This window comes from Gavialis gangeticus, unplaced genomic scaffold (assembly GCF_001723915.1).
Source record: "Gavialis gangeticus isolate Ggan-Ray unplaced genomic scaffold, GavGan_comp1, whole genome shotgun sequence".
NCBI classification, from domain to species: Eukaryota; Metazoa; Chordata; order Crocodylia; family Gavialidae; genus Gavialis; species Gavialis gangeticus.
Window position 1 is genome coordinate 40,138,460 of NW_017729029.1, and position 16,085 is coordinate 40,154,544.

Below are 16,085 nucleotides of genomic sequence, written 5' to 3' on the forward strand. Positions count from 1 at the left end.
AGACACGCTTTTGAATGCAAGGCATTCTTTAGACCTAAGGTAGAATGCATTTGAAAGCTTGTTATTTCAACTACGTAGTTGGTCTAATAAAGAATATTACCCTAAGAAATCCTTGCCTCTTGCATAATTTCTGGAAGATCACAGATACATCACTCTTACAACTGAAAATGGGTTTTACATATGAGAAGTATTGATAAGTGATGGGAAGAGAAGTATGCAAGTGAAGAAGTGAGATACAAAATGCATTTATGAGATCATTCAGTCCCCTCTCATCTACATTTCCAAGCACCTGGAGAAGGTGATTAGGAACAGTTGGAATGGATTCACCAAGGGCAAGTCAGGCATGACAAACCTCATTGCCTTCTTTGATGAAATGACTGACTGTGGATGTGGGAAGAGCAGTGGACATTATGGCTGTGCAAAGCTTCGACAGTTTGTTTCATGTTGATGCTGTTTTGACTCGTTTTGAGCTCAAAATGGCAAAATTGAAACAAAGGGCTTTGAAACGGTCTCGAAATGAAATGAGGCCAGTCAAAAAGTTTCAAATGTTGAAGCGGCAGCCAGATGTTGGGAGGCAGGGGAGAGCCAGGGCTGCACTCCGAGCAGCTATGCAGCCCCATGTGGCACAGCCTGGGGGAGAGCACAGTCCTAGCTCTCCCCACCTCCTGCATGTGCTCTGATCGTCTCCACCAGCCCCATGGAGCTCAGCTTGGTGGCAGAAGGCAGGCAGAGCCAGCGCTGCACTCTGCCTCCTGCCACTGGGCTTAGTTCCATGGCACTGTGAGCTGCTGAGACCAGTGGAGTGAAGCCCCAGCACTGCGCCCTGCTTCCCTCCACCGGGCTGCAAGCTGCGAGGCGCTGAACCTGGTGGAGGGAGGTGGAGCACAGCCTCCCTCCACCAGGCTTAGGTCCTAGTGCCAGTGGCAGCCTCCTGCCCACACCCCCGGGAGGGCTGTGGGGCTCTGCTGGACTCCCCAGGGGGTGCGGGCCCCTGATCCGCCTGTGATCACAGGAGGCTGCTCCTCCAGTTTCGTGCTTCCCTGTTGTAGCCTATGGTGTAAAATGTTGAAACAGTGAAACTGTTTTGACGAAATGAAAAGTGCTTTTGAAATGAAACTAAATGAAACAAAACGCTGTTTCATCAAAAAGGTAGCAGAAAGGTGCTGTTTCACACAGCCCTAACGGACATGATATACCTTGACTTTAGCAAGGCTTCTGATATGGTCTTCCACAACATTCTTGGAAATGTAGGTGCTGATTCCATAGGTGCTCCAGCTCTACAGCACCCACTGAAAAAAATTAGCGGGTGCTCAGCACCCACACGGCCAGGCTTGCAGATGTTAAGAAAACAAACAACCCCCCCCACACACACTTTACCAGCAGAAGCAATGCGTTACTTCAACCTGGTTCTAAAACATCTGTAAAGCTTGGATGCTTTAGCAGGGGTTTTTGGCACTTTCAGCTAAAGCTCATTCAATCAGCTATTAGATAAAATTGCCCAGTCTTTACAGATGCTAGAGTGTAGGAATGCTATTCCTCATGATATGAGCCAACAGTGCAGAAAGGTTAACAGCATATTGGGCTGCATTAATAGAAGTGCTGCCAGCAGCTGGAGGAAAGCGATTCTTCCTCTCTGTTAGGCACTGGCAAGCCTGAGTCTGGAGTACTGCGCCCAGTTTTGGGCCCCCACTGTAGAAAGGATGTGGACAAGTTAGAGAGAGTCCAGCAGAGAGCAATGAAAATGGTTCCAGAGCTGGGGCACATGACTTCTGAGGAGAGGCTGAGGCAACAGGGTTTATTTAGTCTGCAGAAGAGAAGACCAAGGGGAGATTTAACAGCAGCCTTCAACTACCTGAAGGGCAGTGCCAAAGAGGATGGAGTGAGACTTCTCAGTGGTGGCAGATGACAGAACAAGAAGCAATGGTCTCACATTATGGCAAGGGAAGTTTAAGTTAGATACTAGGAAAAACCTCTCACTAGGAGGGTAGTAAAGCACTGGAACAGGTTACCCAGAGAGCCGGTGGAATCTCCATTCTTGGAAGTTTTTAAGACCCAGGTAGACAAAGCCATGGCTGGGATGATGTAGCAACAATAAGCAACAAACTCCCCAAACAATGCCTCGAAATGTAACCCCTCCTGTTAAAATCCTGCCCAAAGAAAGGTCTCACAAGGCCCTGATGGGCCCCAAGAGAAGCAGAGCTGAGAACCGCCGTGGTTCTGCCGGGCAGGTGGTTCTTAGAGGAACTTCATCTCCGCTGTCCTTAAGGCCCGTGATGGGAGAGATAAAACGCACGTGTCAGACAGTCAGCCCGGCCCGGCGGAGGGATGGGGCTCCCGCCCCTGCAGGCCCGCTGGGAAGAGCGAGCCGAGGGCGCCGCTCACGCCCCGGGCAGCCGCAGCCGCAGTCCGCTCCCACCGAACTGCTGGAACGCCCGCTCTTCCCGCGTCAGCCCCTCAGCCAATCAACGCTACTGTGCCCCCCGCCCTCTCCGCTCTTTGGCCAATCGCCATCCAGCGCGTTTTTTCCCTCCCCCCCCAACTTTAGCCAATGGAGAACGTGGTTGCCACAGCAACGGCGCGGAGCGCTTACCCGATGGGGTGAGCAGAAATTGTTGCCGGTCTCCCAGCGTGGATCCCTCCAGCCCGTGGCCGCGGCGCCGCGATGGTAAGAGCGGAGCTGGGCCGGGCCGGGCCGCCGCCGCGCTCGGGATCTGAGGACAGCAGCGCCAGGGCCGGGGCCGGGGCCGGGGCCGGGGCCGGGGCCGGGACTGTCACTCGTGGGCTACGCCCCGGGGGGAGGCTGCTCTAAGCTACACCTCGGTGCAAACGCCCCCCGCGCCTGCTGGCCGGGGCCGGCCCCCGCCCCAGCGCCCCGGGTCCCTGCACTGCCCCCTCGTGCTGCCCGCATCGCGCGGCCCAGGAAAGCAGGCAGGGAAGGGTTGACCTACCCGCCTGCCGCTCTTCTTGGCTGAGCCCACCAGAGAGCCGGGCAGCTGCAGCTGGGCGGGCAGGTGAATCCCTCCCTGCCTGCGCTTGAGACAGACGGGCTGGGCAGCCACAGCGAGCAGGAGGCAGGGCCGGATCTAGGGTGCCCGGGAGGGGGCGGTGGGTCCAGTCCAGGCTGGCGGGGAGGAGGTGCAGGTGGGGTGGCTGCCAGTTAATGTGAGCTGGGTAACAAATATCAGAGAGAATCCTGCCCTGGAATGATGTCACTTGAGCCACCTAACAAGTGCTGAAAACTAGTTTCAGGTGTTCATATGCAGACAATCCACCAGGGGTTAAGGAGCTGCCCAAAACTACCATGTAACAAGGCCCTAATTCCAGTGGGTGCCCCCTAGGTTTAGTATCTGGGATTTGGTGAACAGCAGTTCCCTGTTAACTTGGCCCACACCCTTCATGATTGCACCTCTGTCATATCCCCCTTCAGCTTTCTCCTTTCCAGGCAGAAGGGTCTGAGCTTTAGTCTCTCCCGATCTATATGGCAGCTGCTCCAGGTGTCTGATCATTTTGCATGCCCATCTCTGTACTTTTGTAATTCAATGACATCCTTTTTGAGATGTAGGGAGCAGAACAACACACAGCATTTGTGATCTGATACTGCCTACACTATTCAGGATTAAAAAAAATTGAGAACAGAGGGCTCTTCAATCCAACTGACAAAGGTAGAACAAGAAGTCTGTGTCTTACTGCATTGCCTCTGCTGCAGCCCTGGCTAACCATAGGTTAGAGGAACACTGTTGCATTTGAAAGCTTGTCTAATGCTTTTGAATGTAATGTTGTTGGTCCATAAGAGATATCACTCTAAGAAATTCTTTCACTTTTTAAACCCTCTCTCCACACAGATCATTGCAGTTATTCTTTCACTAATGTTTTAAGGCTTCCAGCTTCAAGAAACCATCAGCAGGGACAATTTACCAGAGGAAGAAGGCAGCCCCCAAGCTGGTACTCACTGAAGAACAGAAACAACAGTTCCGAGAAGCCTTTGATTTGCTGGATACCGATGGCACTGGCACGATAGATGTTAAAGACTTGAAGGCAAGGTCTTTACCAAAAAATCACAAGTAAACAGGTCACCATGGAAGGGCCTAGATCATCAGAGAGCATAATATGTCTGTACCATAGTGTTTAAGGCTAAATAACTGTTTCAAGCCACTCTGAAGTTCAGGGTTTCTCTCAGTTCCATTCTTCTTGCACTTAGGCCTGCTCACCTGCTCACTAACTCTCCTTATGGTTGCCTCTCCTGTTCCCATGTGACTCTTGAAGGCAGTAGCATAACAAGGGGTAGGCAAGCTGGGTACCAGCCTGAGGCATCCATTTATATGGGCACCAGAAGGGTGGCTCTCCAGGGAGTCTACGGTGCTGTAGCAGCAGCACCAACCAGGGTGGGCCAGATTACTTTGCACCAGCAGCAGCTTTGAGTCCCTGGGGCAGGTAAGACTAACTACCCCATTTCCCTGCTCTCTGGCAGTTGGCACTTCTTCCCCTCACTCCCCATGCTGGTTTTTGCCATGGGTTAAAAACTTGATCTCTGCTTGATGGCATAATAGACCAAGCCTAGTCAGGAACATGGATCCAGGGGCTTCATCAGCTCCTTGGATTTGAGGTCGAATCTATGGACACTCACAGTGCCATCATGCAAACAGTCTTATTTCCTGTCCCAGCTAAGGATCTTTTCTGCTGTGCCCCATTTCCTGCATAAAGTCAATATATATCATTGATATATATTAACCTTTTGGCCTCTCAGGTCAAATGAATTGTGAAGGGCTGGTCTGTGGGCCAGATTGGAGTGGAGCCCATGTCACAGGATCAGGCCTGCATGCCTGGATCCAGACTACACTACCCCCACCTGGCCCTGCATGCTGGGATTGGGGCCCTGGGAACCTGCACCGCTTCCTTCTCGCCCTCTATGTGGGAATTGGGGTCCCAGACTGTGTGCTGCCTCTGCCCGGCCCCACATGCAGGGATCGGGGCCTTGGGATCCTGTGCTGCCTCTGCTGATCTCCATGTGCCAGGATTGGAGCCCTGGGGCACTCTACCACCTGGCCCAGCGTGCCATGTTCAGGTCCCCAGGATCTTGTGCTGCCTCCACCTGGCCCTGCATGCAGGGATTGGGCTCTGGGGCCCTGAGCCATCTCCTCCCAGCCCCTTTGCCATGTTCAGGGCCCTGGGATCCCATGCCAGCTCCACCTCAGATTGGGCTCTATGGCCAGTGCCACCTCCACTGCACACTGGAATTAGGCCATGTACTGCCCTGCACCTGGGATTTAGTGTGCAGGGCCACAAATCCATGAGGAGCCCTGTGGGCTGGATGGCAAGGCACTGGAGCTGAATCTGGCCTACAGGCCAGTGGTCTATATAGTAGGAATTTAATTCAGAGGTTCTGAGAAGTCAGGTGCAGCTGTATAGTCGTATGTGCATTCACTTTCTCTGCCTATGTATATAGCCCATACTGATGAAAAAAAAGGCTATCATAGCTTTTATGACTCTCATGCTATTCCTTAGCCTAGCTCATAGAGTCCTGAATTATAAGGCCAGGAGGGACAATTGTGAACCTTGAGTTTGACTTCCTGCCCAACACAAGCCATCAGACTCTTCTGAATTAATTCCTGTTTGTCTGACATTAGTGGTCATGTCTACATATTCATTAATGCACTTCAGGTAATGTGTATTAAACCTAGTACCTCTGGGTGCCTATATGTGAGCTTAGAGGCTGCTCCGATGTGCTGGAATTCCAGTGCATCAGAGCAGACTTGATTACTCAAGTCTGCTGGAGCATGGCAATTGCCATATTCCAGCAGCCTCCTACATCTCATGTATCAGTGTCCTGGCACTTAAAAATGGTGGTGCTTGAATTAAAGCTCACCAAACAAGTTTTCGTTTAAGTATCCCCACCACCATTTTTAAGCATGGGGCTGCTGATACAGGAGACATGGCAGCACTTTAATTAGAGAGGCTCTTGGAGCCCCTCTAATTTAAGTGCCACCCACCCCCTCTCCATCTAGAGCACATGTAAAAGTTCCCTCCATTCTGAAGTACTAGAGAAAGGTGCATTAGCCTATTTTAATGGACATTAGCTAAAGAGCATTTTTGTGACGCTTTAATGAGGATTAAAATAGGCTAATGCACATTAAAGCACATGTGTAGACGTGCCCAGTGTATCCTTTAGGAAAACACCTTATCTTGATTTAGCATTTCCAGTGGTAGCAAATCCATCAAAACCCATGGTAAAATGTTTCAGTGATTAATTACCCTCATTGTTAAAAAATTTGCACCTTATTTCAAATCTGAACTTGTCTAGCTTGAACTTACAGACATTAGATTGTGGTCTAACTTTGTCGGATTTAAGAGCCCCCCTATTATCAGATTTGTTCCCAATATAGTGACTTATAGACTGTAATCAAGTTGTCCCTTCACCTCCTTTCGATAAGCAGGGCAGATTGAGCTCCTTGAATCTTCCCCTTTGCAACATGGTTTCTGATCCTTTATTAACACTTATGGCCAGGTGTGCAGAGACCAGGATGTTTACTTTCTGGGGATCATTTACTTCATAAGCAATGTAATGAAAAGAGGAAAACAAGGTACCTCCAGCATAGTAAAGCATTGCTTTATCAGTTCACTGGCTCTCTGACGTGCTGTTTGTCTGCTATTATCTTTATTGTCATCATTAGCAGCAGCAGCAGCTATAATATAAATAATAATGATAATAAGAACAACAAAAAACAACAAAGACAACAACAATAACAGCAACAACAATAATACCATGTCACTGCAAGGCTCCAGATATGCCTTAGGGTATAACTGTCCCTTTCACCTCCATTTGCTTTTATTTATATTGCCCACTGAGATGCCACCCTATTTTTACCCATCATTGCAGGTGTCCATAAGAGCTCTGGGCTATGAACCCAAGAAAGATGAGATGAGGAAAATCATATCAGAAGTTGATAAAGAAGGGTCTGGGAAGATCAACTTTGATTTATTTTTGCATGCAATGACTCAGAAAATGGTATGTAAATCAGGTTAATCAGCAGGGGTCTAATCACCCTTTAAGCACTCTCATTTCCTTGTATCTGTAGTGGCAGTTAATGGCACTCAGAATCCAACAAGAAAGAGTTCAGCAGTTTCCTTTCAAAATACTATCCAGAATGAAATACTAAAAGAGAGAGAGAGAGAATAAGAGGGAAGGAAATGGAGGGTAGCCCATTTGACAGTTGACATGTCTCTTCCTTTTTACGAAGTTTTTATTATTGTACAGTAAGTTGTCTAACTATTTAGGCAGTAATTAACACATATAGTCTTATAGTGAATAAACAAGAGAAAAATAATATCCAAAGGAAAACTGTTTTGGAAGAGCCATTAAAACCATCAGTACCATCTTTGGCCCTTATGCCTTAGAGTAGGGGTCAGTACATATGGTACCCAGAAACACTGGATCCTTTGGAAGCAGGGAGCTCTGGTGGTATTGCTTGGTCAGGGGTTTTTGCTTACATCCCCGCTAGAGCTGGGTATCAAGTTGCTACTCTGGGCCTGGGTTGAAAGGAGCTGTACCCATGCTGTAGCCAAGGAGATGTGACAGCAGCAGCTGGGTCAGAACACTGGCTCACTTTGAGCCCAAGCTGGGTTACTCTGGCCTGTGGCTTTGAATACTTGCTAGGCACTGCCCTACTGGTTAAGGTTCAATTCTTACCTGAAGCATTGCCAAGATATCAGCTCTGGTTTTCCTGCAGTGTGCAGGTAACCTTGTTTGTGTTTAATTAAAACATTAAAAAATGTGAGAAATGTAAAATTGTGATAACAAATAAACTCTGCAGTGGCAAACTTATCTCTCATCTCTGATTCCTAAAACTAGTAGTCAAATGTGTGTCAGAGAGAATTGCAGGAGGCGGCTCCCCTTCACGGTTTTATAACCTTGTTCCAATGGTTTTTTTTAAAGTCGGAGCCAGATTCCAAAGAGGACATTTTGAAAGCCTTCAAGCTGTATGATCAGAATGGAACTGGCAAAATCTCATTTGAAAACCTCAAATGTGTGGCTAATGAGATTGGGGAAAATCTTACAGATGAAGAACTGCAGGTTGGTAATGCATAGCACTTTACTTGGGAGGGAGTCATTGTTTCAAGGAAGTTTAATTTAGGTAGTACGTAAGCTGTACAGTTTTCTGAATCCAACTTACTTGACTAGTGGCTTTTCCTTGTTTCTATTATGGTTTACAAATTAGGAGAGTGAATTTTTACCTTCATCAGAAGCATCGGGTAACAGTCAAAGGGTGGATACTGGACTTGACAGAAAGGGTCTGCTATGACATGTTCTGTGTTACTGCAGGAGGACAAGAGTCAATTCCCTAAGAAATGCAATAGCATTGGCACATGCTCTTTTTGTGATGCTAATGTACAGTAGACTAATTCTACTGCACATTAGCATGGTTTTTGCCTGCCATGCTAATGTGCAGTAGAATTAGTCTACTGTGCATTTATTGTCTTGTGTAGATGGACCCATGGTGATGTTTTACAGCATGGTAGGTTAGTCTAGTGCACAGTAAAGCATCTTGTGTAGACATATGCTGTATGTACCAGCAGATATAATGTATGTACTGATGAATCCTTGTATGTATTTAACTTTATGCTTCCAAAGTATGATCAAAAAACAATGATCCAAATATCAACTTAGGAACCAAAAAAAAAACCAGTAGCTGCTAGCTAGATTTTTCCTCATGTACTTTGTTATTAGGCAGAGATTTCCGGTAATGGTTTATTAATAAACCTATGGCCACAAAATATGCTGCTGGGTTCTGATTGTGTCTAGGTGTATCTGTTTAAATTCTTACAGTTCAATGACTTGTAAAATTTCAGCTTCTTTATATTTAGCATACATTACTGGCTTTTAGTTGAGGTTACCTTTTTAAGAAAGAAGATATAATTGTTTGAGCAGTGCAGCTAGGATCACAAGACCCAAAAGAAGTGGCCATATTCAACCCAAAAACTTGCTCGCAGCAGGGATAAAACCATGATTGGCCATGCTAAATTATGCATTGTTTTATGTTTTCTATTCATACCCCCTCCTCCTCACCACAAGAGACTTATCAGGTGGAGGCAGCAGTGTTGAGCGCTGTAAAGTTGAAATCCACGTTGGAACCTTGAAACAGGGTGGAAATTTATAAAGGTTGTAAGCGCCATTCATCATAACTCAAAAGTCATAAGTCAAGGGCTGCCTGTACCTGTAAATACATGTACTAAAATAACTGTGCAGAAGTTACTGCATAGTAGGGCTAGTGTAGACACTGACCAAGAGCAAGTCAGCCACACCAGCAAGCGGCCCAGTTCTGGCTCTGCTCAGCTCCTGGCTCCTCCCAGGAGCTGGGACCTGATTAGTGCGGGAACCAGGATCCTCTCTGCCCCATCCCTATCTCAGTGCTGCAGGGCTCCTGGCTCCCCACAGGAGTGGGGAGCCGAGTAGCTCTGGGACTGGGGAGCTCTTGCTTTGATGCTCAGCCAGGGGCTGGCCGTGGATTCCCCACCCAGTTGGGGGCTCGCTGCCAGCTGCCCCACTGGCAGGACAGCTCCCAGCCAGCCCCTGGGTGGGCAGGGATTCTGTGTCCATCCGGGGGCTCGCTGCCAGCTGCCCCACCAGCTGACTGCGGCAGGGGGTTGGGAAACAGTTGCAGGGGTGGGGTTAATTTCCAAATTCCCTGCCCCATTTGGTGGATTGGGGCATGGGGCTGGGAAACAGCTGCCCCGCAGAGCCCAGGCCTGACCCTGGTGTCCCCTGCCTTTCTGAGGTACGTGGGGAAGCAGCAGGACCTGGAGGAAGCAGAAGCAGGAGGGGGCAACAGGGGAGGCCTCATTTTTCCTGAGAAATTAGGGTAATTGGCTAGTTACCTCATGTGTCTGTACATGAATGCATGGAGCCTGGGAAACAAGCAGGAAGAATTGGAAGTCCTCACACAATCAAGGAACTGTGGTGTTACTGGAATAACAGAGACTTGGTGGGATAGCTCACGTGACTGGAGCACTGTCATGGATGAGTACAAACTATTCAGGAGTGACAGGCAGGGGAAAAGAGGAGGAGGAGCTGTGCTGTATGTAAAAGAGCCATATGATTGCTCAGAGCTCCAGTATGAAACTGGAGATAGGCCTGTTGAAAGTCTCTGGTTTAAGGTTAGAGAGGAGAGCAACAAGGGTGATATTGTGGTGGGTGTCTGCTATAGACCACCAGACCAGGAGGAAGTAGATGAGGCTTTCTTCAGACAACTAGCAGAAGTTTCTAGATCACAGGTCCTGGTTTTCATGGGCTTTCAATCACCTTGACCTTCAGTCACGTTCAGTCACCTTGATACCTGCTGGGAGGGCAATACCATAGTGCGCAGACAATCCAGGAAGTTTTTGCAGAGTGTTAGAAACAGCTTCCTGGTGCAAGTGTTGGAGAGACCAACTTAGGGGCCATGGTCTTCTTGACCTACTGTTCACAAACAGGGAATAATTGGTGGGGGATGTAAAAGTGGATGGCAAATTGGGCAGCAGTGACCACAAGATGATTGAGTTCAGGATCCTGACAAAAGGAAGAAAGGAGAACAGCAGAGTATGGACCCTTGACTTCAGAAAAGCAGACTTTGACTCCTTCAGGGAACTGATGGGCAGGATCCCCTGGGAGGCCAGTCTGAAGGGGAAAGGAGTCCAGCAGAGCTGGCTTTATTTTAGAGAAACCTTACTGAGGGCACAGGAACAAACCATCCCAATGTGCAGGAAGAATAGCAAATATGGCAAGTGATCAGCTTTGCTTAACAGGTAACTTTTTGGTGAACTTAAATACAAAAAGGAAGCTTACAAGAATTGGAATCTTTGATAAACAACTTGGGAGGAGTATAAGAATATTGCCTGGGCATGCAGAGATAAAGTCAGGAAGGCCAAAGCGCAGTTGGTGTTGCAGCTAGCAAGGGATGTGATGGGTAACAAGAAGGGTTTCTACAAGTATGTTAGCAACAAGAGGAGGGTCAGGGAAAGTATAGGTCTCTTACTGAATGATGGAGGCAATCAAATGACAGATAATGAGGAAAAGGTTGAAGTACTCCGTGCCTGTTTTACCTTGGTCTTCTCGGGCAAGGTCAGCTCCTGGACTACTGTGCTGGACAACACAATTTGGTGTCGAGGTAAGGAGCTCTCAGTGGTGAAAGAACAGGTTAGGAACTATTTAGAAAAGCTGGATTTGTACAAGTCCATGGGCCTGGGTGCTGAAGGAGTTGGCTGATGTTATTGCAGGGCTACTGGCCATTATCTTTGAAAACTTGTGGTGATTGGGGGAGGTCCCAGACAATTGGAAAAGGACAAATATAGTGCCCATCTTTAAGAAAGGGAAGAAGAAAGATCCAGGGAACTATATAGCAGTCAGCCTCACCTCAGTCCCCAGAAAAATCTTGGAACTGGTCTTCAAAAATCCATTTCTAAGCACTTGGAGGAGAAGAAGGTGATTAGGAACAGTCAGCATGGGTTCACCAAGGGCAAGTCATGCCTGACCAATTTGATTGCCCTCTATTATGAGATAACTGGCTCCATGGATGCAGGGAAAGCAGTGGATGTAATATATCTTGACTTTAGCAAGGCTTTTGATACCAACTCCCACAGCATTCTTGCAAGCAAGTTGAGGAAGTATGGGTTGGATGAATGGACTGTATGGTGGATAGAAAGCTGGTTGAATTGTTGGGCTCAACAGGTAGTAATGAATTGTTCAATGTCTAGTTTCATAGACATTAGGGCCAGAAGGGGCAGGCAGTCAGCAGGGGTCAAATGATTCCAGCAAGATAGACATCCAAGTGTTTCTTAAAGGAATCCAGAGTAGGTGCCTGTACCACCTCTGGTGGGAGTCTATTCCAGGCCCTGGGGACTCAGACAGTAAAGAAGTTTTTCCTTACATCCAGCCTAAAATAGTCTTCCAAGAGTTTGTGACCATTGGACCTACTACTCCTAAGGAGTGCCCTGGTGAACTGACATTCTCCCAGTTCCTGTTGCACACCCCTTATATACTTACAGGCTTCCATCAAGTCACCCCTGAGCCTACGCTTCTCCGGGCTGAAGAGTCCCATGTCTCTCAGCCTTTCCTCATAAGGCCTTCTCTCTTGTCCTCTAATCATTTGCATGGCTCTCCTCTGGACTCTCTCAAGCTTCTCCACATCCTTTCTGTATTGCAGAGCCCAGAACTGGACACAGTATTCCAGCTGTGGTCTCACCAAAGCTGAGTACAGTGCGAGGATGACTTCCCGGGTCTTGTTTGAGATGCATCAGAAGATGCAGGCCAAAGTTTGGTTTGCTTTGCCAGCTGCAGCATTGCATTGGTGGTTCATGTTCATCTTGTGGTCAATTGTGACTCCCAAGTCTCTTTCAGATGGGGTGCTAGCTAGCGTAGCACTGCTAAGCCTATATGTGTGCTGCGGGTTCTTTCTCCCAAGGTGGAGCACCTTGCATTTCTTGGCATTGAATGACAACAGGTTGTGATCGGCCCACATTGTAAGCCTCTCAAGGTCAGCCTGGATCTCCAGCATATCCTCCAGGGTGGTGTACTCCCCCATAGTTTGGTATCATTAGCAAACTTAGTCAGTCTGCTTATAATACCTGAGTCCAGGTCATTTATAAACACATTAAAGAGTACAGGTCTGAGAATGGAGCCTTGGGGGATGCACCAACCCTTGGTTACAGTGCACCAAGTTCATTTGGTTCCACCAACTGTCACTCTCTGGGTCTGTTCATAGAGCCAGTTCCCCAGCCATCGGACTGTGAAATTGTCTAGGTCTCAACTCCCCAATTTTTCCATGAGGACATCATGGGACACCAGGTCAAAGGCTTTCTTGAAGTCCAAGAAAATGATATCCATCTCTTTGCCTTTGTCCAGGTGATGTGTCACCTGATCATAGAAGGAAATCAGGTTGGTCAGAGAAGATCTACCCACCACAGAGCTGTGTTGGCTATCTCTCCGAATATTACCTTCTGTTAGGATGTTGGTAATGGTTTCCTTGATGATGTTTTAGTTGGCAGATGGTATTAACTGGAGTGCCCCAGGGTTCAGTCCTGGGGCCAGTTTTGTTCAATATCTTCATTAACAATCTGGAAGATGGGATAGATTGCACCCTCAGCAAGTTCACAGGTGACACCAAGCTGGAGGAAGTAGTAAATAACATTGCTGGAGGGTAGGGCTGAGATTCATAGATTCTAGGGCCGGAAAGGACCTCAGTGAGCCATCTAGTCTGACCCCCTGCCCCTGGCAGGCAAGAAAAGGGCCACCAAATCTGGGATCATGTGATCCCAGCCGGGTGACTGTCCAGTCTCCTCTTGAAGACTCCCAAGGATGGGGCGAGCACCACCTCCCTAGAAAGCTTATTCCAGATCCTGGCAACTCTGACCGTGAAGAACTTTTTTCTAATGTCCAGTCTAAATCTTCTCTCCAGTAGCTTATGGTCATTTTTCCTTGTTGTTCCAGGGGGTGCCCTGGTAAACAGATCGTTACCTACTTTGTGTTGCTCTCCCCTTATGAATTTATACACTGTCACAAGGTCTCCTCTCAGCATTCTCTTGGAGAGGCTGAAGAGGTTAAGGTGCTTTAGCCTTTCCTCATACGGCTTTCCCTGCAAGCCTCCAGTCATACCAGTGGCTTTCTTTGGACCCTTTCCAGGTTGTCTGCATCCCGCTTGAACTGCAGCATCCAGTACTGGACACAGTACTCCAGAGTGACCTAGACAAATTGGAGTATTGGGCCAAAAGAAATCTCATGAGGTTCAACAAGGACAAGTGCAATATTCTGCACTGGCCACATCTGGAGTACTGTGTCCAGTTTTGGGCCCCCCACTATAGAAAGGATGTGGACAAGTTGGAGAGAGTCCAGTGGAGGGCAACAAAAATGGTATGGGGCTGGGCCACATGATTTGTGAGGCGAGGCTGAGGGTACTGTGTTTGTTTAGTTTGCAGACAAGAAGAGTGAGAGAGGATTTAATAGCAGGCTTTAACTACTTGAAGGATCTTTCCAAAGAGGATGGAGCTAGACTGTTCTCAGTGGTGACAGATGGCAGAACAAGGAGCAATGGTCTCAAGTTGCAGCAGGGAAAGTTTAGGTTGGATATTAGGAAAAAACATTCTCACTAGGAGGGTGGTGAAGTACTGGAACAGGTTACCTAGACAGGTTGTGGAATGTCCTTTCTTGGCAGGTTTTTAAGGCCCGGCTCAACAAAGCCCTGGCTGGAATGATCTAATTGGGGATGGTCCTGCTTTGAACAGGGGGTTTGACTAAATGACCTCCTGAGGTCTCTTCCAATCCTAATTTTCTATGATTCTATGACCTTAGAGCTGCCTCTGACTGCCATATGGTGGGACAGCAAGTAGGAGTATTCCTGCCCTGAGCTGCTCCTGTTGGGAGCAAATTTGCTCCTGTCTGGTGCACATGGAGACATGTTCTCACAGAAAGCTTACTGCACAGTATTTTACCATGCAGTAAGTTTTCGATGCATTAATTGCACATGTAGATACACTCACAGTTCCTAAGCTCTTCCTCCATGTTGTGCTTGTGCCCTCTCTAGTGACTTCAGTAGGATTGCAGTAGTTTGGATTTACTTTCTTTATTTAGCTGAAAAATACTAAGCAGTAGCATGTCACAGCATGGACAGGGCTAATACGCTACTGTACAGTATTATTAGGCTGCTGTGTAGTAGCATCACCTAAAGACATTCACTGGCACTTCTGCACAGTGACTCTGGTTACTGTGCATTTCTTTAGTACTTGCTAGTACTAGCTCAGTTTTAGTGCAGTGATAAATAAATGTTCAGTAACACCTGCACAGTATTTATTATCTTTGTAGACGTGCCTATGAGATAGATGTTTGATCAGCCTCTGCCTTTTACTGTCCTGCAGGAAATGATTGATGAAGCAGATATGGATGGAGATGGGGAAGTGAACGAACAGGAGTTTCTGCAGATCATGAGAATGACCAACATGTAGCTAGACATTTCTCTTTTCTTCCCACAAACACTCATAAAATATAGTCAGTAGGAACATCTACAGCATCCATCAAATCTTCTGAGGGAAAAGAAGAGAGTTTGTGTTTTTTAGAAATATATTTGCAATGGGAATGAGTTACTGATTTTAGCTGTTTATTTCCTACTGTTTAATTCAATTTCAGAATCTGAAAATGATTGTGGGTAGTGGACTGACCACAGGTAAAGAATCAGCTTATTCATTGCTTGTTTTCAAGTTCGGAAAATCATTTTCTGTATCCCAATAAAACTTGTATATAATTATTTCTAGTTGAATCCTAAATTTCTCTATTGATTTACTCTCTTCAGCCAAGGTATAATATTCCACCTAATTTTTTTATTTCACAATTTCATCCTATTAATCCCCTCACAAGACCATAACCCTAAATAAATTAATGCTGCTGGTATATGTAGTATGAAATTTGAAAATTTTCTGGTATGAGTTTTTCCTGGCCTGGCTAGTGGTTAAGAGAATGAAAAAAAAATCATATCCCCCTAACCAATACTGCTGTAGTATCATAAACTCTAATGCAGTTATACTGGCAACAATACCCTTTAATGGAATAAACTATACTGGTATGGGAACTGGTTCAAATTCTACTGGCAAAAGATTGCTGATGTAATCTGTGTTTCCACGGGGAGGAGGGCTGACCATGGCATTAGCAAAGTCTTTTAAGTGTAGACAAGCCTTTAGATTAGGATGATCCACTCAATCCCTCTGCACTCCCAGCTCCAGCTTTCCACCCTACCAGCAACCCTGAGAAATTAGCAGTGATGGAATTCACTCCCATGCCAACAATTCATTAGGGATAGATACAGACACTTTATTACAGGCCATGCATTTCAAGCCAGCCAGCAAGGAAAGGAAAAAGCTAGCATCTTTTAAATCATCATACCTCTGCTTGGTCAGTCAGTGCAGACCACTAGCAGTTCAGGTTCCCCTCTAAGCGGCTACAGCTTTGGTTTTGCTGTTGCAGACCATGACATATGCTGACACGGGTGCCAAAAGTCAGCCTAAACTCTTGTCCCCCACCCTAGCAAACTCAGTTCATGTAGTCCAGGGCTGTTTCTTAGAGGGAGAAGATG

General features: G+C 47.1%; 1 protein-coding gene across 1 annotated transcript; it reads left to right on the plus strand.

Moving 5' to 3' along the window:
• The first annotated feature begins 2,566 nt into the window (after positions 1-2,566).
• On the plus strand, positions 2,567-15,406 carry LOC109300686 (centrin-1-like). The gene is made up of 5 exons (XM_019521456.1): positions 2,567-2,665; positions 3,877-4,035; positions 6,875-7,003; positions 7,931-8,068; positions 14,878-15,406. Exons 1-5 carry the CDS (start codon positions 2,663-2,665, stop codon positions 14,962-14,964), a joined length of 516 nt encoding a protein of 171 aa, XP_019377001.1. The 5' UTR covers positions 2,567-2,662; the 3' UTR covers positions 14,965-15,406.
• Positions 15,407-16,085: the final 679 nt, after the last annotated feature.

Bases quoted from the DNA above. Each gene is read 5' to 3' on its own strand.
- LOC109300686 (XM_019521456.1), top strand. The intron at 7,004-7,930 runs GTATGTAAATCA...TTTTTTTTAAAG, and splicing joins ATGCAATGACTCAGAAAATG to TCGGAGCCAGATTCCAAAGA. The intron at 8,069-14,877 runs GTTGGTAATGCA...ACTGTCCTGCAG, and splicing joins TTACAGATGAAGAACTGCAG to GAAATGATTGATGAAGCAGA.